Genomic DNA, 23,873 nt, shown 5'->3' with positions numbered 1-23,873 from the left:
AAAAACTGCAGCCACTCTTACTGGCATCTTTACATGTAATGATCTGGACATTCACCGCACATTCTTGCGTGAACCAGGCAAATCCACTTACCACAATTGTGGCAAAAATACCTGGTTTTGATGTCTTTACACATGTTGCAACGTCCTCGTTTCAATTTTCGCTGCATATGAGCATGCTCTTCAAGGGTTAATCCACATAACCTTGCAGCTGATTTTCGAAGATCAGTAGGATTGCGTTTATTTTGTGCTCTCTGCATCAACTGGCTCTGTATCAATTCTTTAGACAATTCTTCAGACATTGGTATACGAGCAGTCACGATGTTACTAGAACGAGAACAAATATTCACATTTCCTTTTTCTTCCTCCATTTCGTGTCCTTGTCTCTACCTACAAAATATTTGTGCACAGGTTCTTCAAAATCAGAACTTCCATCACTGTTTCCTCCTTCATCACTAGTATAATGATCACTAGGCAAACAAAAGTCAGGATCACAATCTTCATCATCTTCTTTGCAAGCTACATCACTTAGTTCTTGCTCTAACATGTCCCTTATTCTTTGAACATATGCCTCATAGCTTTCGGCCATGCTTCACTTGAATATATATATACCCAGACAGCATGTTTGCTTACCGCAAGCTTGCCTGTTGCTTTTATTTGATTTTATTTCGCTTTGGCTTATACACAAAAGCTTATTTCTGCTTAACGCAAGCTGTAGTGCGGGCAACCCACGCTTCACTTGCGAGACGCTTTTCTTTAGATTGAAGTAAAAAGCCAGCGCGCGTTCGATTTTCAGTTGTTCTCAAAAACCACGTGACGCTGACCTCTTAACTTTCGGGGATAATGTAGTGTTCGCGTTGTTAGCGTCTTGTTAGCATTCAGTTTGAATAAAGGACAAACTTAATTATTTTTTTTTAATTGTGCCGTCTAGTACTCTAGTCCCACGTACCTATAATGTCGCTCTTTATTTCCTCATATTTCTTTAACCATGAGGCATAACGAATTGTAGTATTTATGTATAAAGCATAAATGTGAACATAGATGGCAGCAGGTTCGAGCCTACTTATTTTGCGAAAGAATACAGAACTGTTGCAGATATTTTAATATAAACTTCAAGTTTAACTCACAGTATAAACTTCTCTGAATGCTGTGTTTAAAGTATAAACATTTATCTGCGTTTTTATATAAAAAAGGGTAGAAATTTCAAGTACTCGCGGCTAATATAAGAACGTATTAGATATTTGCACGAAGCAACGGCGCGTTGCTTGCGAACTCAGAATTCAGAATCGATCTTCGATTCAGAGGTCTGAGAAGAATTACTAACGCTCTGTGAGCTACTAATACTACTTTTGTTCACTCAGGGAGGATTGCTCTGCTCCAGGCAATCGACATCCCCTTGAAGTCCGTATTGTTGACTCAAGTGGGAGCCCGTGGCCATCATCATCACCTATTCTTTTCATCATCTGTTTTGTGGAGGGCCAGTGATCGCACTGACCGACATCTCTGCGAGGACGTATTGCTGCCTCAAGTGAGAGCCACAGTGGGCTTCCCCTATCACCTCATCTCATTGCATTTTCCTCTCATCTACATTGTCAGAGTCGTCTAACATCTCAAGGGATGGCATCAGGTGGCCATCCGGGACTACCGCCGTTACCTCCGGGTCCGTCTATCGAACCTACCTCGGTGGGTAAGGGGGCCGACCGCAGACAGCAAACTACATCGCAAGGCAAGAATACTGGTAGATCCCGCTCTCGTACTCCGGATAAAGCTAACAGCACTTATCATCAACCACCAACTAAACGCCATCATACTGTAAGTGATTCTGAACAATCTGTCAGTTCAATGAATTTAGACGACGACAAAGAATTTCCATCTCTCCAGGATACCACCAAACCGTGTCTGTACTCATTTCTCCTCACCAATTTTGACACAAAGTTTGAAAATACAAAACTAGCTTTCCAGCAGCTTCTAAAATATCTACCACGTGCTTCTGTAGCACAGATAGTTCGCACTCGCAACGGAATCATTTTCAAATCTTACGATTCTAACTTCTTAACTACTGTGCGCAATAAGTGCAGTTTTGAAATCTTTGGAAAGCATGCAAATCTGAAGCGACTTGAACCTAAGGCATTTCGACAAGCACCGCCACCACGGAAAACACCGGCTCTCTCGGTTGTCATTAGAGGGGTCGACCCTTCTCTAACAGACGACGAAGTCATGGAAGAGCTCACTCTTGAGGGACACTCTATTCTAAAGTGCCTTCGTATTAAAAATGACCAAGGAGCTACCTACATGGTACGAGTTTTAACAAATTCACAAACCACTATTGATGATCTCCTCACTCATGGTGCCCTCATCTATAAAAAGAAACATCGAGTTGAGCCATCAAAGTCGCCGCCACCTTTACCATTGCGGTGTGAGCGCTGCCAAGCATACAACTCACACCCAACGTCAAAATGCACCCAGCCGAGCAAGTGTGGGTACTGCAGCGGAAACCACGAAACGAAAGCTTGCACCAACCTAACGAAGCCACCTCAATGCTCTACGTGCCCGGAACAACACCCCACATATAGTTATCGATGCAAAGCAAGGCCAACGGCCGAACCTTTGAATCCGGAGCTTACTGTTCCGTTGCGACCCGTCTTACCAGAAGTTCAACAACATGTAGCACCACAACCTCTTGGTGAAGCAATTTCCGTACAGCAACTCCTTTCATTCTTTACCATCGCTTTGCAAAACATTCACCCGTTTCTCCGTCAGCATATTCTCCAGGTGGTCAATCATGCAGCCCGCATTATCTTTAAATATTCTTTTCAAGCTACTTACTCTGGACCTCATGTTTATTTTCACGCCACCCCTCTTGAGGAATTACATGTCTCCTCCGCCACTTCCAACACTACTGCTGCACCTTAATCATGGGTATTTCTCTACTGTTTCTTAATATTCGATCACTTACTTCCCAGTACACTCTCTTCGAACAGCTACTTCTCGAAGAAACTATTCAGGCCTTCCTTCTGAACGAAACTCTTCTTACTCCATCTATGACGTTCAGGATACCTCGATACACCCTACTCCGTTCTGATTCTACCATCGCAGCACGCCGAGCAAATGGGGGAGTAGCCATTGGCTTCCATCCTTCGATTAGTCACCGCCAATATCACCCTGCATTGACTAATGTTCCAGAGTATCTCATTACTACGCTGTACTTCCACTCCCTTTACGTTACCGTAGCTACCATATATGTACGCCCTGGACACCCCATCCCACGCTCATTCTTTCTCTACATCTCCAATCACTTTAAATACTATATCATCATGGCCGACATCAATATTCATAGCCGCCCGGATAATCAGAAACAAAGCTTCCTTGACTTCATTACTACTCATACCACCGGTCATATTTTTGATATACCTAAAGCAACCAGACCCATCACAAATACCACACCTGACGTAGTCATTTCTTCTAGCAATCTCTTCCAGCGCTGCACTCTCGAAGTGCTCGATTCTATAGGTAGTGATCACCTTCCCATAAAACTTCATATCGACCAACCACAGGCTCCTCCTCTTCGTTTGCTACCTGAACCTCGTCGCGTTCCACGATTTGATCAAGCAAAGTGGGATGATTATCGCACCACTATTACTGAAGACTTGGTAACCATCGAGCCTCCTACTACCGAAGATGATCTCTACGCACGGGTCTCTGAAATCACTCACTCCATTCATCACGCTTCTGACCTTCATATACCCACAACTGAAATCTCCAGGTACCAACCACGTCTACCGCCAAACTACCTACCTCTCGTACATCGTTCTCGCGAATTCTTTCGTGAATATCAGCGCACTGGTAACCTAGAAGCTCTTCGTCATCATCGCCAACTCCAGCGCACTGTGCGTAACTACGTCAAGGCACATAAGCTTCGCAACTGGATAAAGACGTGTAACAACTTAGCCGAAACTTCACACCCCACTAAGTATTGGAAGCGATTTCATATGTTAACTGGGAAGCTTACTCGCACACCATATCCGCTGTTAGTTAATAACCAACCATTACACACAGATGAGGAGAAAGCAAACGCCTTTGCAGACCACCTGCAGACTACCTTCACCCCGTTTTCACCTGATTTTGTTCAAAGACATCCTACTGATCGCCTGAATTTATCATCTCCATATCTACAACCTAGTGCAGCACACATTCTTCCAGACGACAATCCTCTCACAGTTCCGATTTCTACATCTGATATCGCCACCGTCGTAAATCGCAAGCGCAACACAGCTCCTGGCATCGACCGAATAACTTATCGTCATATCAAAGAGGCTCCTTATTGTCTTCTTCTGCTTCTTTCATATATCTACTCTTTTATTCTCCGGACCGGATACATACCTTGTGACTGGAAGACTTCTTCCACTCTTATGTTTCTTAAACCCAACAAACCTCCAGATTCTGTTGCTTCTTACCGTCCGATACAATTAACTTCCGTATTTAGCAAAATTCTTGAGCGCATCATTGTCACCAGACTGCATCACCATCTTTCTCAACATAATCTCTTGCCTGTACAGCAAGCTGGTTTCAGACCTAATTTCAGTATCAATGATCAATTGCTCAGACTTCTCAATCTCATCACGAATCATTATAACACTGCTCGGCCTTCATGTCTCATTCTTTTTGACCTAGAGAAGGCTTTTGATAAAGTGTGGCATTTAGCTCTCATGTTCAAACTTCACCGTTTTCGACTACCACTGTCCTACCTTCGCTTCATCTTCCATTTTCTTTCTAACCGCCTGTCTTATGTTACTATCAATAACTCCTCATCTCATCCGATTTTTATACATTCTGGTGTACCTCAAGGCTCCGCTCTCTCGCCTCTTCTTTACCTTCTGTTTGTAGCCGATATGCCAATCCTTCCTCCCACTGTTCATAGTTTTCAGTATGCAGATGACACTGCCTTTCTTTGCACGGCCAGAACTATTCAACAAATCAATTCTGCTCTCCGCCTAGCAATAGACTCTTTTCTCCACTGGTGCACTAAGTGGCGTCTTCATATAAACTCGACTAAGACTCAAGCTATAGTCTTCATACCACCTCGAAAACGTTCTCGAGTTCAGAAAAACCCCAATCTACTCAATCTCGAGGTTCACGGCACACGAATATCACCTACAAAACAGGTCACCTATCTTGGTATCATCATCGATCATCACTTAACTTGGCGGCCACATCTTCAAGCGATCATTCGCAAGGCGTATGCTCGGCTTAATTTACTAAAACGTCTAGTTGGTACCACCTGGGGATTGCAACCCACGACAATCCTTAATACATATAAGGTCTTCTTACGCCCAGTTCTAACATATGGCCATCCCGCTTGGATTGCTGCACTACCTTTTTTCTATCAGAAATTACAAGTTCTTGAACGACATGCATTTCGTTTGGCTTATAGAATCAAGCTTCCCAGTCCGACACAGGAGCTTTATGACCGGATCACTTTTCCCACCATTCTCTGTCATCTTGAACAGTTACGAGTAAAGTTCATTACTATTCGGTTTCAACAACGTCATCCATTACTTCTGGAAACTATGGACGCCGACCGCCACTATGATTTAGGATATAAATTTTCTACTTGCCCTCTATCCCTACTCTTCTCTTTATATCTCAAAACCATTCCACCAGACCATCCAGATCATTTTGTCGCTTCAGCTTATTCTTCTGATCACCTTCCATTTCATATATCACCTACATATGCTGCACCGTAACCTATTGTGCTAACAGGGCTCCACTTGTCTACATTACTGTCCAGAGCAGCCCCTGGACAAGAAGATAATCTGCATTCGTCTAACTAACATTTCCTTGTGTTGTCCTGTGATATGCACTTCACTGTCATATTTCCTCCTGTCCTCATGATTATGAACAAAGTTCATAATGTCCGTTGCACTTGAATAAAAATGTAATAAAAGTCATAAACTGTCATTAAATACAATAAAGTAAATTATTTTTCCAGATTACCTTACTTCCCATAGACCACCTCCAATATCCTTCCTTCCCCAGTCTCTGCACTTCTCACCCCGGATAGAGGGCGTAACCCTCGCAAGGGAGCTAGCCTTCGGCTAGCAGAAAAAAAAAAGCGTTGCTTGTCACAACTAAAGCGTAACAATTTTGCTTATTTTGATGTTTGCAAAAGCGGAAGGGAGACTTGGCTGTTTTCACCGTTGTTGCATTTGCTTCAATAATTGGGAAGGCGAGGGGAAAATATATTGTAGCAAGATTTAGTCAGACGGTTAAATGATACTGATTTCATACTGTTTTATCTAAATTCGCTTACTGCAAGCTTCCATATAATTTGTTTAGCGTGTTTTCGCTTGCAATAAGCTTAATAAAGCTTGCCATTGATGAGAATACGCTTATACTTGGCTTGCGTTTGAGATAATTTGACTTGAGTTTAACTTGTGAAGACAAGCTTGTGCAAGCCTTGCCCAGATGTAACTAACTAGCTTGCTACAAGCTTGCAGCAAGCTAATTGGCTTGCATAGTATAGCTTGCGGCAAGCTAATTGACCTTGCGACAGCAAGTTTGTGGCAACTTGCAGCAAGCTTAAATTGCTGTCTGGGTATATATATATATATATATATATATATATATATATATATATATATATGACAAGTGCTTAAAAATCATGCAAATCAACACACGGAAATATGAAGTTTTCTCTTCTAAAATCGCTACTTAATATTATTTAATCGTACTAGTAAAAATAACATCACTGGTAACGTTGGGTCTGTCTGGCCCACTCTATGAAAAAGCACACGGCACACAACAATGACCAAGCGAAAACTAAAACGGGCTAAGTATGATTAAACTACAACTTAGGAGCGGAAGGTAGGGGAAGGATGTAGCAGTTCGAGTGTTGCCAACTAAAGTTATATTATTTTTTGTAAAGACTTGGGTCTCACAGACCCAACGTTACCAGCGTAGTGTTAAAGCAACATCTTATTGCTGTATCTATGTTCACAGATGACTTACATATTCTGCGCCTTCATAAATCAATTCCTTAAACATTTGTCTTTTGTTCTGAATTAACACCTTTTATCTGTAAATTGTAATTTTAAAAATGTCCACGTATTCTTAATCCCGTTTTTGTCACTCCAAAACACTTACTAAACCTACAAGAGTTCATTTGATGCTAAAAGAAATTGATATATCATGAATGTCAGTACACTTAAAAAATAGAACATAACTGAGGAAACCTGAAATTTCAATCTTGATACACGTATCAGCGCGCAGCACGAAATGAGATTTAAAAAAAAAAAATCCGGCGTTCTTCCCGCCTTTGATGGGACAAGCCGCAATTATTTACGCATTATTCAGTGCATTGTTTGTGTATAATCTTGTTCGTTTGGTGAATGTAAAACGCAACTCACACAACCACTGTAACAACATAATGTGTTTTTTATTGTCCACCAGTACCGAACAAATTCCAGGTATGTCTTAAATTATAATCCACCTTGGCATATTATCTCAGCAGTAATACTGTCAACAGAGCTGCCTTGCTTATGGATACACTGCGCATTAAATGCTCCAGGGTAGTGACGACATTAAGTGACGTCATGTCCTGTTGCTGTGGTTATGTCAACTTAAGAACTCCCGGCTAGGATAGCGCGTAAAACAGCCGAATAGAGTAGCGCGCGGAAAAACGTACTTCCGAGAGTATTACTCTCCCGAGCGGGTCGTGGTAGCAAAGACCATTGGGCAGTTATTACGTGTATTAACAAGGTGACCAGAATTTTCACTTGCGAAAACGGAACTCATACGAATCGGTTACGGGGGGGGGGGGGGGTTCGGACTTCCAGATTGCATTTTGGGACTCAGCAGTGTTCTAAATTTAAAAAATACACAAGTAACAGTGATAACACACCGTTTCTAACTTTACGTGTACCACACAACAAATAATGGTTCACGATTGCAACTTCTACCCAACAATTCTTTTAACTAGTTGAAGTCTCAGAATTCCCACTTGAATCACGAACACTCAAAAATTAAGAAATTTTTGAAAATTAAGAAGTTCTAGACACGGCTGAATCTTGGCAACGAGTGTTGGTACGGAAGAGAGTAGAATTTGCATTGCCAATTTATATTTTGAATAATAATTACGGGACACCTAGGTCATTTTTACTTAAAAACGGGACATTTAGGCATCCCGTTCGAGAATCAGAAAAAAAACCGGTACAACGGTTAGAAAAAAGGGACTGTCCCGGCTAAAACGGGACGTCTGGTCACCTTGTGTATTAAGCGTATAATAAATTATAAAAGCGAATTACTTAACAAAAGAATTAAAGTATAGAGTAGATAAGTATGCGAAGAGAGGTGTTAGCAAATCCCACGCCGCGCCGTGAATAGTGATGGGCAGTGGGAATATTCCCTGTGGGAAGGAAATTAAAAATGGGAATATCCTGTTTTTTTCCTGGCATATAAATTCCCGGGAAGGAATTTATTTCCATTTCTTTATCTTCTAACTTATAAGAACCATATGACTAATTACTTTATTTTTAATTATTATGATTTACTTTAAGGTTTTCAGTAATTTGGAGGTTAAAAAAAGTTAAAATTCATTGACTGTATTTTATATAACTAATCATACGATCTATTATTTCCATTCAAACAAAAATTAGCAAAGTACTAATTTACAAATGATTAAAAGGAACCAGTTTGTAAAGTAATGAAGAATTTCTGTAGAAATAGAGGTGAAGTAGCATCAATATACCCCAAACCACCGTTAATAATAGTATAAGTACAGTATTAGGGTTTAATCCTTGTACGTTCCTGTTTGGGAAGACATATATAAGTGTATGTGGTTTGTGTTTTTCAGTTCCTAGGAGGGGTTTGACATTTACGATAGTCTGAGATTCGATCCTTTACGTTTTGAACTTTTTTTTAGACTTTAATTTCAGTTTCAACTTTTTACTAAAGCCGATGATATAACCATTAAACTACACGGTTTAGAGTTCGGGTTAGAACATTTTGGGAAATCGTTATAAAAGCTGACTCTAATCGTATTTTCAATGCCGATACAATTTAATAATGTGAAAATTATTATGTTGTATAGACATTAGTTATTTATGGTGGAAAGAAAAAGTAAATTAGATTATCTCTTAAACTAGAAAATATAAATTTATACCATGATAATTATTTTAATAAAGGATATGCAAAATTTCACTTTTCACTTTAACAAACAACACTGAAACTACATAAACACATATTACATTACATTTTGGCACATTAATTCAAATAATTGAATATGATGAAATTTAACACTTGGCCCAATTATTCTTATTACAATCGCGGAAGGCGCGGTATTGGCGGTTTATTGGTTGTATTTCCATACATCGTTAGTCTCCACAATTTCGTACTGTCCCTTTTCACACACTTTGATGCTGGAGGGAAATAATTTTGGTGGTTTCAGGGGGACATCCATAAGGTTGGGGGTGAAGTCCCTCACTTTCCGTTCATTTTTTGGGTGGTTTTGAAGTTTAATTATTGTGCTGTTACTCCTTGTCGTTAAGACGATTTTAAAAGTAACTATTATGAACGAATGTTTTAAGATTTCAATCTTTTCTTTTTGAGGCAACATTTTATTATCGTTAACGCACTATTAATGTGTTAAACACTGTACTTAACTGCATAATAAATGTACTATAATTCGCGCAGTGTCCTTCGTCTGCTCTTCCGGAGCTGACTGCTTGGTTACATGCTGTTGTCACACCGGAACAATTGTCAGACTAACTTAGTTTTTTCTCTCCGTCTCCTTACGTTTTTACGCAGCGGACAGGCTGACAATGCAGCCTGGTGATGTCAAAGCTAAAAATTGTCAAAAGTAACTATGACAACCCATAGGTAGGAATTTTTGGAGACGAAGTTTGCTTCTTGCGCTGAATTTTAGCACCATATTTGGAGAGACGAGAGAGTCACCAAGATTTACGTCGCAGACGCGACGCACAGACACATATGCAAAATCCATTTGTTTGTTAACATGAAAATTTCTACGAGTGCTTTTATACGAGGTTTACTTAAAAGTTAAAATTTTCTTCATTAATATTCGATGAACTGAACCATATGGTTACAATAGGCGTCGGTCTGTCTCCTGTCTCTGACTCGAATATCTCAAGAGGTCCTCAGACTTCTCTTATATGTGAATTAACGCATGACATTTCGAGAATTAAGTAGGGAGAAAGGTCGTACGGTCGTGTGGTAATGTTACACACAAAATTATAAAGTCAGTATGTTGCAAATATTGTGAACATAAAAATGTATGCGAAAATGTTGAGACATGTTTCTTCTGCTTGCTACATAAACTAATTTGTTTATATCATTTAAAAAAGTAATATGTTTATAATATCAGTAGTAGAATCAAGTTTAGAAAATCCACTTACATATAAATTTAAACTGTTTAGCGGTGTAAAAGTATGTGGACTTACTATACCATTTTTGAAACATATTTACTTTCATAGAACATATTGTAAATAAACATCCATTTATGCGTACTCTCTAAATGTAATAAAATATTAATAAAATAACATAACATCGTTCCGAATATATATTTTAAAGACTCCTTTGGGGACAACAGTAATAATGTACTGTGATATCATAACGTATTTAACTTTGAAATTGTAATATAGTAATAGAATGCACTTTTTGTGATTACAAATAAATTCACAGGAATATTTCCATTTTCGGGAATTTTCCCGAGAATATTCCCGAAAAATATCTTCCCTGGAATTTAGCCATCATTAGGTGTGAATAGTGGTGGGTAAATTCCCAGGAAGGTATTTTACCAAAAAATGGGAATTTTCGGCAATTTATGTACAATCACATAGAAAAATTGCATTGTATTCCTATATTCCGATTTTAAAGTTAAATTCGTTTCTTTATCACAGTATATTTTACCTTTGTCCCCAGAGGTGTCTTTAAAATGTTTATTCTGAACGGTATTATGTTATTTTATTAATATTTTATTATATTTAGAGAATACGCATAAATATATATTTATATACAATATGTTCTATGAAGGTAAATATGTGGAAAAAGGTATAGTAAGTTCACAAACTTTTAAACCTCTAAACAGTTTATATTAAAATGTAGGTGGATTTTGTAAACTTGACTCTACTATTGACATTATAAACATATTAAATTTTTAAATGTTATAAATAAATTAGGTTGGGGGAACTGTCAAAACACATGACCCAGCATTTTATCAAAATTGGCGCTTAAATATTTATGTTCACAATATCGGCAGATACTGACTTATCTTTAAAATTTTGCACGTAACGTTGCCACACAGGAACTTTCTTTCTACCCATTTCTCGAAATTTCCCTGCGTTAATTCACATGTAAGAGAAGTCCGAGTACCTCTTCAGAAATTCGAGTCAGAGAGAGAAGATAGACCATCATCTATTACTAACGGTGGTTCGGGGTTTATTAATAGTACTTCACATGTACTCCTACATAATTTCTACATTACTTACAAAATGGTTCAATTTCATCATTTGTAAATTAGTACTTTGCTACTCTTTAGTGCAAATGGAAATGGAACTTTAAAAAAATCATATTATTAGTTATATGAAGTACAGTGAACGAATTTTATATTTTTAATCTCCAAATTATTTAAAACCTAGAAGTAAATCATAATAAATGAAAATAAAGTATTTAATCGTATGGTCCTTATAATTTGGAAGATAAAAGTAAAGAAATTAAAGTAAATATATATGCCAGTGATTTATATGCCAGTGATAAACCCAGGAATATTCCCATTTCTATTTTCCTTCCCACCAGGAATATTCCCACGGCCCAATCACTAACCGTGACATGAATCATAATACAATTCTCATTTGTTGTTTGCTACTGAGCCAGATTGAATGTTCCAACCAGGGTTGGAAACAGATAGTGTTTAGTAGTACTAAAAAGTATTCTAATGTAAGATTTTTGGTTGCCATTTTTTTCAATATTTGCTGCAATAGACATTGACAAAGATTATAGCTAGATAGATAGATAGAAAAGATAGATAATATTACAAACTTTATCCGGCTATAGATAAAGTTTTGATTGTATACTAATATCCTGTATTTAATAAATCTGGGTTTAGTTTCACTATACGTATCTATAGAAGGGGTGAATTCAAGGGGCAGCCTGGGGGGAAATCTCTCCACGCAGAAAATTCATTCCCTGCGGGGAAACTTAAAATTTCAATCGCAAAATATAGAATTGCCTCACCCAATTATTTGCTTTCCTTTCCGTGCACGTACTGGCAAAATCCGATGTGTCAATAAGACTAAGCCCCTTTCTATATAAATATTAAACATGTATCACCTTGGATAGAATAACAACTAGTCAATATAATCTATGTCTCTTAGCGCTATCAGCGAGTTTGGCAGAACATGAAATCGTCAACTGATGATGAAAGGTTGTTTTAAGAGGTACTATACTCTAGCTCTATATTTTATATTAATATAGATTGAGATAGGAAAGGAAAGAAATGGAAGATCCTTCGATTATTCAATATGATTTCTGATTTCAACAGACTTCAGCTCTTGAAAACGAACAGCTCTTTATTACTTCAAGTACAGCCATCTAAATCCCACTTTTCGCAAATATTATATATCAGAAAAGATTGAGATAGAAAAGGAAAGATCGAGAAGATCCTTTGATCGTTTCATCTGATCTCTGATGTTAACCCTTAAATACATACCATGAGTCTAAGAGGCCCGGCACCTTGAAGAAAGTGAATTGATTTGGCCATTTTTCAGATTTTCATGCTAATTTTCTCTGACATCTTTGAAAATATGTTAAGGATTATCTTCATAGAAGCAATTTACTTAAATTGCCAAAAATAACACATTCATTGATAGTTTTCTTCATTTATACCTCGTTACTACATAACATGGGTTTCAGAGGCCCGCTAAAGCATTTACGCTAGTTTGCCCAGTATCTCTCACGGAAACGTTATGTTTTTTTCTTTCTTAAGTTATACTTATATGTTTTTCTGCTTTTGAAGTGAATCGTGTCTCAGATTGAAGCTCCTGTGATTGTGTCGTATCTGGAGGAGAGTACGATAAGAAATTGTTTTGTTTTATATGTATTTTCAGTTATATATAAAAACAAGAGTTACGGGTCGACATTTCCAAGTTTGTAAACCCTGAATCTGGCAGGAGAGCCAAATCGATTTCCAAATCTCAGCTAATTATTTAGTAGCATAATAAGGTCGAAAACGTTAAATATCCTGAATTCCCGGTTTCCTGAGTATAGTATGGGTGCCCTAGGTTGAACTGAAATCTAAAGAAGTTACACGTCCGTTTCGGTATAGTTGTTCAATGTGAATAACATAACTGAAGTAAAATACGGTATAATAAGATAAATCAGAAGATTTTAAAAACGGACATTTTTCGCTTTTCTACAAGTCTTCGCAAAAGAAAACAACAGCTATTTGAGAAACGGTACTGTCCTGTGAAAATCAGTACGTCTGGCCACCCTACTCTAACCACAACCCCCCTCCCCCTGCAACCACCAACAGAATGCCAAATTTGTTTTAAATTTGGTTTCCGCACCTAAAAAACACGCCCATTGGGTTTATCTGTCCAAGTTATTACACTTCAACTATATATATTCAGAATAGTTAAGGTACCCAATAAAGTAACCGTACTAAACTTATTTTCTCTTATCATAGGTTAAGCTCATTTTAATAGTGTACCCCATGGATGAGTGTATCGCTTGTCACTTTGTAATCAAGGGTCCTGGGTTCGATTCCCGATGGCGGCACAAGTGTTTCAGACCCCAATTAAGCTGTAGTCCCGTCTTTAGGACGTCATCATACCACGGAAGGCAATGGCAAACTTCCATGGTTTCACATTGTCCAAGGACCTTCGCCTCAAAGGACCGCCTTCGGGCACAACACCACATCCTCATCAGGTTTTCTCGGGACTTTTATAAATTGTGCATGTGTTCAAAAGTTAGATGTTGGAAAATTTTGAAAATTGTTGTATAAAATCATTTTAGCACATACATGTTACGGTTAAAAAGTTAAAAAGGTGAATTATAGTATGTTTTTGTGTTTTTCTTTAAAAATTTATTTTTACATGTACGGAAGTAGCCTATACAGATTTCATATTGTTGACATCTTGTGTCAAACAAAATGTCTCGGGCCAGAAAATTTCTTAAGTTTGAAGAGGTTTTGGGCATTCTAAGAAAATCTGACTTCTTTCCGAAAAGAAAACATTAAAAACGGGATTCAGTGTCCCCAAAATTGAATATATCTCAGACTATAGAATACTAGTAACCTGAAACTCACAATTTGCTCGACGACTGTAAGCTTAATGAGTAATAAGAAAAGTACTGTAGGGTTGCTGGGGAATATATATATATATATATATATATATATATATATATATATATATATATATATATATATATATATATATATATATATATATATATATATATATATAAGAAAAATCCGCGTTTTTGCGTACACCTTAAGTTCATGAAACAGAAATAAAGATCATGCTAGTTAGCTCTGTTAAATTCCTATTCGGGAGATCATAAGTTCTATTCCTACGGCCGACAATCCTAACCGGGTTTTCCAGAGTTTCTCTCAGTCTTAGTAGGCAAATGGTGAGATGGTACCTGACAAATAGCACTGGTCGGTCCCTTTTTGTAGTTAATGTTGTAATGTATCTAGTGTAAAATGGCATTAAGTGTTTGTAAAATTAATTAAATCAGGTGGTATGATTTTTCATTATATTTCTTCCTAACCAACCATAACACTAATGGACTCACACATTTAGACCCTATTATAGACTCTATCTCATTTAAATGTGTAAATAAAGTTCAGGTATGCAGGAAAATATCCCCGTCCCTGTTTCGTTCTCCATGAAAAGTTTAATCAGCGTTCCCACTGATCTGGGAAAGTCGTGCAATTTGAAGTACGGATTTATATTTCCCAAACCGTTTTTCCAGCGTTATTTTGCTACAGCAGGTTTTTATTTTGATTCGTCTTGCGACGAGCCACAGGTTTCATATTTCCACTTTAAATTAGATGTAACAGCATTTTAACGCCGAGTACACATTTACAGATACAACTGTACTTGCATAATCAACTTCTGCTCGGAAAAATAGACCTAAGTTTTTTTTTTTTTTTTAAGTCCTGGAATTGTGCAAATAGTGACCTGAAAAAGTCGGGGAATTCGCGATCGACAAATCAATTAACTGGGAACGCTGACTATTATATACACTGATATTTTAATTATCGTCTGTTTTTCATTAAATATCGAAGTTTGGAATTTGAAATAAAAATATATAAAAAACAAAGCAATAAATATATATATGAGCATGTAAAGACGTACTTTTGTACTTTTCAGTGTTTACATTTCTAATTTTTGGTGCAAATCCGGGGTCAAGTTATCACAACCTTGAAGTGATTGTCTAAATATGTCATTATTAGATCAGTTCGTTTGAGCAATTGAAGTTGTAGCACCTGGCGATTAGATATATGATGCGGCTCGTGCCATATTATGATAGGTTTAATAGCACTAGTTTGGCCATCACTGGGATAGATGTATTTTTTTCAGTTCGGTTAGGTTCTGAAGTTAGATCCCTGTTTGAACTCTCTCCCTTCGAACTGATCATAAATTGATCGAAAGTGATTTCAGATTTACTGGAATGATAATGACAATCATTAACGTATTTGATTGTTGCAGTGTATTAGGTAGGTTCCAGAGCAACACCTTTAAAGGAGAAAATGGAAATGTCGTATCATGTTGTTGAGTTTAAAGAAGACAGTGGCGGAGTTGTGGGGATCGTACCTGAGTCTTGACTGACTCCCAGGAAAAGAGAGACGTATTGGCCACCTCGCACGTTAATGTTTAAATATAATAAACTCTTAGCGGAGAATAGCACGCCTACGGAAGATTGGCCTCTACACACCATAATGAGGTTTTTTTTTATCTCACAGGTTCGTTCTCATTATCTTTGTCAGCGATATGGAAAAACAAAATGTAGATGTTATTGAAAAAACAATTGTTAGTTTGTTTAATAAGATAATATTAACGCGATAATCTTCGTAGCTGATCTTGTGTCGAGTAGGCCCTATGCCCTTCTTTTGTGCCCGAAGTTTAATGTTCAGTTGATATTCAAATTTGTAGAGAATGAAACGTAATATCCCATTACCGGGTTCTGTTCGTGCGTGTTTGCTATTTTCTTTATCATTGAAAGAGTTTTATTGTTAAATGTATAAGGAGGCATTTCATACGAATTCACCAGAGGCATGTTGCTTCATAGTCACAGATTTGGCTGATATTTATTTTACTAAAAGCTAGCGTTACATAGGTAACAGTAATGCAATATGAAGTTATCCTACCACATACTGCAGAAAATACAGGGTGCTTAAAAAAGTGATTAATCTTCCCAAATTGGTCGTTTCTGAAACACACCCAAGAACAGGAAAAGAAGCACATTTCAAAAACTATATTTGGACAATTATACAATGATCTTTTTTATTTGAAAGCGAAAAACTTCCAGTTTTACGTCCCACGCTTATACCGGATAGGCTAAAGAAGACGACATATTTGAAAGCGAATGATCTGTGTAAACTAAAAATGGAGTTTTTGCATGTCAAATCCCAAAAATCCGAGAAAAATATTGGGCAGTATACTAAAAATATTGCCCCAAATTACATCCGAAGTGAGACCTTTTTTAATGGTGAATCCCGTGTGGTAGAACAAAATTTAGTACATCACATTATCTAGACATACACAATAACATACACAAAACATAACAGATAAAAAAAATTAAAAAGGTAATCTCTCTAATAACTGTTCTTAAAATTTCTAAATGCGAAAGCAAACCACGGGTTAAATATAGTGAGTAAATTTACATCCTAAAACAAGATATCATGAGCCGTAAAGAAAAATGTGTATCAAACCGTGAAAATATAGGGCAAAAACGAAGTCTGGGGTCCGTCCGGACTCCAGGTATATGCTATAAAGTTAAAAAGTACCTTTTAAAATATTCAAGGTCAAACATTATGTTACATGGCACGGATAACAAAATCCTGTTTAATATCATTATGTTTATTTTTTATTGAAAGAGTAATGTTTTGGCTTTAAAATAAGCCCTACACGCCGTTTGTGACGTACCTATAGCCAAAGTTATGCAAGGTTTCCTTCGACCTTGCATGTTAAAATTTACTTTACCTTTCAAGGTTGGCAACTCTCCAACATGAAAACTGTACGTTACAGGGAGCTGTTATTTTGGAAACACTCTTCTCTCATCAAGTAATTATTATATCCGAATTTCATGAAATTCGGAGATGGTGAGGTTTAAATATATATATATATATATATATATATATATATATATATATATATATATATATATATATTTGTGATTTGTAATGGTAGTTCAAGCCGTGGAATGCACTCTGTCTGTGTATGTAAATGCCATCAAAAACTCAAGTTGATGCCAAAAGCCACCCACATATAAGATTATATTGGTATCTCGACATATTAGTCCCAGAGAGACGAGAAAAAATTGTCTTTGCTGAAATATGGACAAATCTTGTGCTTCAGACTGCAACTACGTAAGGGTATAGTAAAATTATAATAATTTCATTCTCAGAAATAATACCCTTTTAATTTCTTGATATGTTATTGTGTAAGTCTTTATAATGTAATGTACTAAATTATTTTGTTCTATCACCTGAGATTCACCATTAAAAAAGTTCTCTCTTCGAATGTATTTTCGGGTACTATTTTTTGTATAATGCTGAAAATTTTTCTCGGATTTTTGGGATTGGTTTACGCAGATCATTCGCTTTCAAATAAAACCCAAATCATTACCGGTATAATTGTCCAAAGAGTTTTTGAGATCTGCTTCTTTTCCTGTTCTTGGGTGTGTTTCAGAAACGACCAATTTGGTAAGATTCATCACTTTTTAAACACCCTGTATTTTCTGCAGTATCTGTTAAAATAATTTCATATTGCATTTCTTTTACCTATATAACAGTACCTTTCAGTACTATAAATATCAGCCAAATCTATGACTATGAAGCAAGATGCCTCTGGCGAGTTCGTATGGAATGCCTCCTATATATTTAACAATAAAATTCTTTCAATACTCTGTGATTACTGTAGATATTCAAGGTATAAGTGAAGCGATTTCCACAAAGTAGAAAAAAATCGTAACGGATACAATTGTTCAAACTTATGGAATTGAAAACTCTTGCTGGATGGAAAAATGAATGTATATTGTCTCAGCTAATACTTAGAGTAAAAGCATATTCCTATACGTCACATTAAATTGGCTATTTTTCGATTTTAATTAAGTTTCCAGTCGAGTATAATAAGGAATTATACCCGTTTCAATTAATTGTTTTGCGTAAAAATTCGTTTAGTCAGGATGAGCGGGCAAAATGTAGATAAAACAAGCCTTGTCTCCTTGTATGTCTTGGAAACTTACGTTAGTGTGTGTGTTTTTTTCCTTACGTTATATATATGAATTGTTGCTTTCTTTGCTTTTTTACTTTTTCTTTCAATCGAAGTTTCTGGTGTCCCGTTTCAAAACGTCCACAACTTTCTGTAGCCGTAGACTCTGTTTGAAAAGTGTCAATGTTCTTCCTCATGAACAAAGCCTTAAATTCACAATCACAGTGTATGTGGGGTGGGTGGGGGGAATTTCACCTAAGAATGGTATCACTCACCGTATCGACTTGTCTGAGTGATACCATCCTTCGGCGAACCTTCCCCCATACACGATGATTGTGAAAGAACATTGACATTTTATAAAGAGAGTCTACGGCTGCAGAAAGTCGTAGACGTGTTTTAAAAGGGGACACTAGAAAGTCCGATAGAAAGAAAAAGTACAAAGCAAAGAAAGCAAGATGTGTGTAAAGGAACAGCCGCAATGTTAGATGGCTGCACTAGTCTCGTATACAACTAATGTGTTTTGGGTTTTCTGGTGCTTCCACAATAGTGCACACCCCTTATGTAGCAGTGGCTTCCGCTTAAATTGTCTGATTTTCACATACGTTGTAGCCCATGACGACTACATCAAAAGTTGTCATGGGCGCAAGCTCTGGAAAACTCATATGCGCGCGCTACAGCGATTCAAGTTTACATATGGCCGAAATATGGTTTAGGTCAAATCGCTTTGTTTTTTATTGGCCTTCGCCGGTCAGGTTGGCTTTCTTGTTAAATGGTTTTTAAACTGGACAAGCTCTACAACATATGTGAAAACAATCTTATTCCAACTGAAGATTACATGAACACGAGCGCGCTGTAGCGCGCGCATATGAGTTTTCAGAGCTTCCAGGTGTCGATCGCTACAACATATATGAAAATCAAGTGATTTACACTTCAGCCACATGTAAACTCGAGCGCGATGTAGCGCGCACATATGAGTTTTCAGAGCTTGCGCCAGTGACTTTTAATGTACTCGTCATTGTCTACATTTGTAAAAATGAAGCGATTTGACCGATGCCACATTTCGGCCATGTGTAAGCTTTAAGCGCACTGTAGTGCTCCCAGGTCATATGTAAACTTGAGCGCAAATGAGAGTTTTTCAGAGCTTGCGCCCATGACAATTGTTAATGTACTCGTCATGGACACCAACATATGGGAAAATCAGCAAATATAACCGAAAACCAGTGCACCACAGAGGGTGTGCGGACTACTGACGGATTTCAAACATTCAACAAAACCATTTCAAGGTGTCAATTTGTGCCGAATGTTTACTTTATTTTTTCTTCACAAGTAAAATTGCTTTATTGTTATACAGAGAAGCTCCAGCTTGTTATCAAACTTAATCTAACCTTTTAAAGAAGTCGAATATCCAAATTCGGCAGCGATCGACACCTGAATTTAGACTCCCAGCTCTGAAAATATGAACACTGTAGTATTATATTTGTTCTGATAACGAAACACTTGAAAGTATTTCAAACGTTTTTCACACCTCTGAATTTCATTACCGTCTTCATACCGTTTTGGGTCTTTTGACTCAGATTTATTTTTCACATGACCTACTGAAGGCAAGAAGAAAGCTGGTACAGGCCCAGGATGAATCGAATCTGGAAACTGATAACGAAATTACAGGGCGACCGCAGAGGAAGAAAAAGCGTCCGAGTAGATTAATTAGTGATGATGATGATGATGATAGTGAGGATGAATTTTATGTAAGAGGGCATTGTCGTAAGAATTGCAGGAATTCATCACTAAGTTTACCTTCACCGCCTCGTTCATTACCATCAGAACCAGCTTCATGTGATGCAGGTGTGTATTTTTTATATTCTCTTAATTAGTACCGGCCATTGTGTTGTTTGTCTGTGTGTTCTGCCGAATGCATAAACTGAGTCGAATGAAATTTTCACAGATTGTTTATTGTTCAAAGTACAGGTCAGGCTCGTTGGGGAAGTAAATCTGACAGTAGGGTGAAACCCTGGTCTGAAAGGACAAAAATGTATGAAAAACAATATTTTTTATTAAACACAAACTTAATACATTGTCTTCTATTAGAACAACCTTATAAATGTGCACACATACTTTGGAGATTCCAGGCTATCTGTGTGGACGGGAGGGGGCTAAGTCAAAGAAGGGGAGGGGTGGAACCCCCTTAAAGGGCAAAAATGTAGAAAAGGAAGAAAAAATAATTTAAAACGAATTTAATGGACTGTTCCAGGGACCTTTGGGTCAAAGACCTGCCTTCGGCAGAACACCAATCATCATCTTCGTTATAGGAGCCTTATAAATGTGCAAATATACTTTGGAGATTCCACCCTGCTGGTTGGGATGGGGGTGGAGGGTGCAAAGGAATACTCGATAAATGAATTCGAATAACATTTTTACAGATTTATCGCGAGGTCAACTGTTAGAATAACCTTCATACTAGTTAGATTTGAGCACAGTTGCAGACAGGGTGCAGTTTCCTGCCGTTTGTGATCAAATATTCGATTTTGACGATAAGTCTTTCTTTTTCTACCTGTGCAGCGTGACTGATTTGTGCAGTTGGAAGTGCAATGTAAGGGCATCTAAAATGTACCAAGGTTTATCCCCGGTCCTGTCACATAGTTTTCAATCTTTAAAATAAATAACTGCACCATACAGAGTATTGGAACAAAAAAAAAAAAAAAAAACACCAAAGCAATTCTATTTAAAAAAACGCACACCCTTATGTGACAAGTCAGTGCGTCTGAGGAAGGTCTTGTTACAAATTGCATCTTGTCAAGTAAGGCATTTTTGGAAATAAATAAAATTGCTTTGGTCATATATGTTTGTTTTTAGTGAATAATATTCCAAAGTGGTATACAAGTTCACTCAGAGTCGTTCCGTGCAGAGTCCACACTTTATTATTGTTAAAATTCGATTTGTTTCCCTATTTGCATACATTGGCGAAACGAATCCTTGTGTCATTTCAAAGTGCGTTAACGTAGATACAACTATAGAAAAGCAGAGTGGAACTGAAATTTAAAGCTGCTGAAATTTTAAACATTATTCATTGTATGCCAATAGGCAGATTTCTTCAGGAATATACATATTGCAGATACCCTCATGTCTGAAATTCCAGAAAATTTCTAGACAGTTTTTCTGATCACATCCGGACACGAAAACTTTCCTTGTGAACGATATAGCTGTCACAATTTTGAAACGGCTTAAAACCAAACTTGGCTCAAAAGTCGGTTTGTAAAATATTACAGATAATGGTGCGTTGGCCAAACAAACGCAAAGCGGACATGCCCAACCATCGTTTCAGCGGTTGATAATTGGTGATGTCAACCAAAAATCAATATTGGGCCAACCATTTTTGGCAACATAGGTAACGGAACGCTTCCCACATTGCTCTACCCGTTTTTAAATTTGCGTACACCTATTATGGGCAATTATGTGTCAATAGAATTACCTGCCGGTTTGTTTACAATCCTAGAGAGCACAACACGGGAATTTATGTACGCCGAAAGTTTTGATTGCGAATTGAACTGCAACCACTTATTATATATATAAGTTAGGCATGCTACTGAACATATCTACAATGACATGAAATAATTATAAAATTGCATGAAAACTTACCTAAATCCAGCAAACGGAATCCACTGCTGGGCGGATGTCTGGCGGTTCACCTGATGCACTCTGGGTAGGAATCACTCCTGCCTCCTACCGTCCACAGTATGAACTAGACGTGAAAATCTGGTAATTTCAACATGAAAAATATCATATCTAAATTACGTAATTGTGTTTACTTCTGTTTTAATATTTGTTTTACTTTCAATTAATACATATTTTATATATAAAAAAAATACACCTAAAAATCAACAATGACCTACTGTTGCAAAAAGGTTGATTGAATTCAACTATTATTTCAACGTAAAATGATGTTGGGCCAACAATGGGACTTGGTTGGTTGCAAATAACGGCGTAAACAACACTGGACCAACGTTGCTTTTGTCACCAAAAATCAACGCAACCATACTTTAACGTTGGCCTAGCCATCTTGGTTACTTGTGTGTCGGCATGGTCTTTTCACTATTGTTACATCTAGGAAGTTTATTCGAGTTTCGTCTGTTTCCATGGTGAATTCTAGTCCTCCTTTGTTTCTTTGTAGGTTTTCAATATATGTTTCAAGTTGCTTTTTGTTACCTGGGAAGATTCCCATAATGTCATCTAGAAATCTACATTCGTGTAGAGGTTTTATGGGGCCCGTTTCTGTCTGGGTTAGCTACATGTGAACATAGATTTTCGCACACGCCACCGACACTGAGGCTCCCGTGGCTGTGGCCTTGCGTTGGAGAAACATTTGGTCACCAAACCTGATGTAGTTGTTACACATAAAAATTAACAGTCCTCTACTAGACCGGGGGCTGGTCCTTCTAAGGTTTTTCTTTTTTTTTTTAGCCATACATATCTTGAAGCGTGATACGAGTTCTATGTCTCTTTTGCTTTCTATGCTTGGGTATAGGTTTTTTATGCTTGTGGTGTATATGGAGTTCGTGGGATTCGTTTCTCCGATTTGTCTGATTCTCTGGAGGAAATCTGTGGTGTCTTTTAGCCATTCTGGTAGTATTGGTATGAGTTTGATAAGAAAGTGTGTTATATATTCGTCTAGGCTTTTTATGGGACTGTTTCAGGTTGATACTATTGATCTCCCTGGGGGAGATTCGTTTCTGGTCTTGGTTGTTTATGTATTTTTGGTGGTAGGTAAAAGCTTGGTAGGTTAGACCCTCTGTTTATTAGTCTTCCTGCATGAAAGTGTTTTAGTGCTCCTGTTTTAACAGTAGGTTCTCAAAGAAGGTGTATTTCTTTTCTATCATTTTGCTGATTGCTTCTTTGATTGTTTCCTCTGAATGTGGTTTTATCTTCCAATTGGAGGAGTGCTCCTTTTTCATAGTCTCTTGTGTTCATTATTACTAGGCCTCCTGATTTCCCAGTGGGTTTTTATATCTTTTTGTGTTCTGAGTTGGTATAGTGCGTGTCTGTGGCGTAGAGATAGATTTGATTTGTTTCTTTTTTGTAAAAGTTTCATAATTTATTCTTGTAGCTGACCTATGTGTTCCTGAATGCAGTGTATGGTCATGTCTGGTTCTTTGTGCTCTCTTTTTTAGCACGGGGGGTTTGGTTTGTTTTCTGTTCTGGCTCTTTCTTTTCTTATTGATGTCTCGTAGAGCTTGTTTAGTTTCTGTGTGAATTTTTTCAGGTCCTTTCTCAGGCCCATTGCATTTGTTATATTTGTTGGGCCATCGCCGGCTACGATCTCTTAGCGCCTTCCCAAATAGCACAGACAAGCGAACAGGGTCTAGTTCCTTTAGGAGCCACAGTGGCGCTAGTTATGTGTACCAATATTTTCTCTGTGTAGCAGGGAAATGA

The 23,873-nt window shown here is 37.5% G+C and overlaps 1 protein-coding gene across 1 annotated transcript; it reads left to right on the top strand.

Moving 5' to 3' along the window:
* Positions 1 to 2,912: 2,912 nt before the first annotated feature.
* LOC145682218 (uncharacterized) lies at positions 2,913 to 23,873 on the top strand. Its single transcript, XM_081753801.1, has 3 exons — positions 2,913 to 4,247; positions 20,051 to 20,291; positions 23,704 to 23,873. The coding sequence occupies exons 1-3, from the start codon at positions 2,913 to 2,915 to the stop codon at positions 23,871 to 23,873; spliced, it is 1,746 nt and encodes a 581-aa protein (XP_081609927.1).

This window comes from Thermobia domestica, chromosome 3 (genome assembly GCF_964235325.1).
Source record: "Thermobia domestica chromosome 3, izTheDome1.hap1.1, whole genome shotgun sequence".
Classification (NCBI taxonomy): domain Eukaryota; kingdom Metazoa; phylum Arthropoda; class Insecta; order Zygentoma; family Lepismatidae; genus Thermobia; species Thermobia domestica.
Note: the sequence above shows the minus strand (reverse complement) of the source record. Positions and strands in the feature narration are given on the sequence as shown.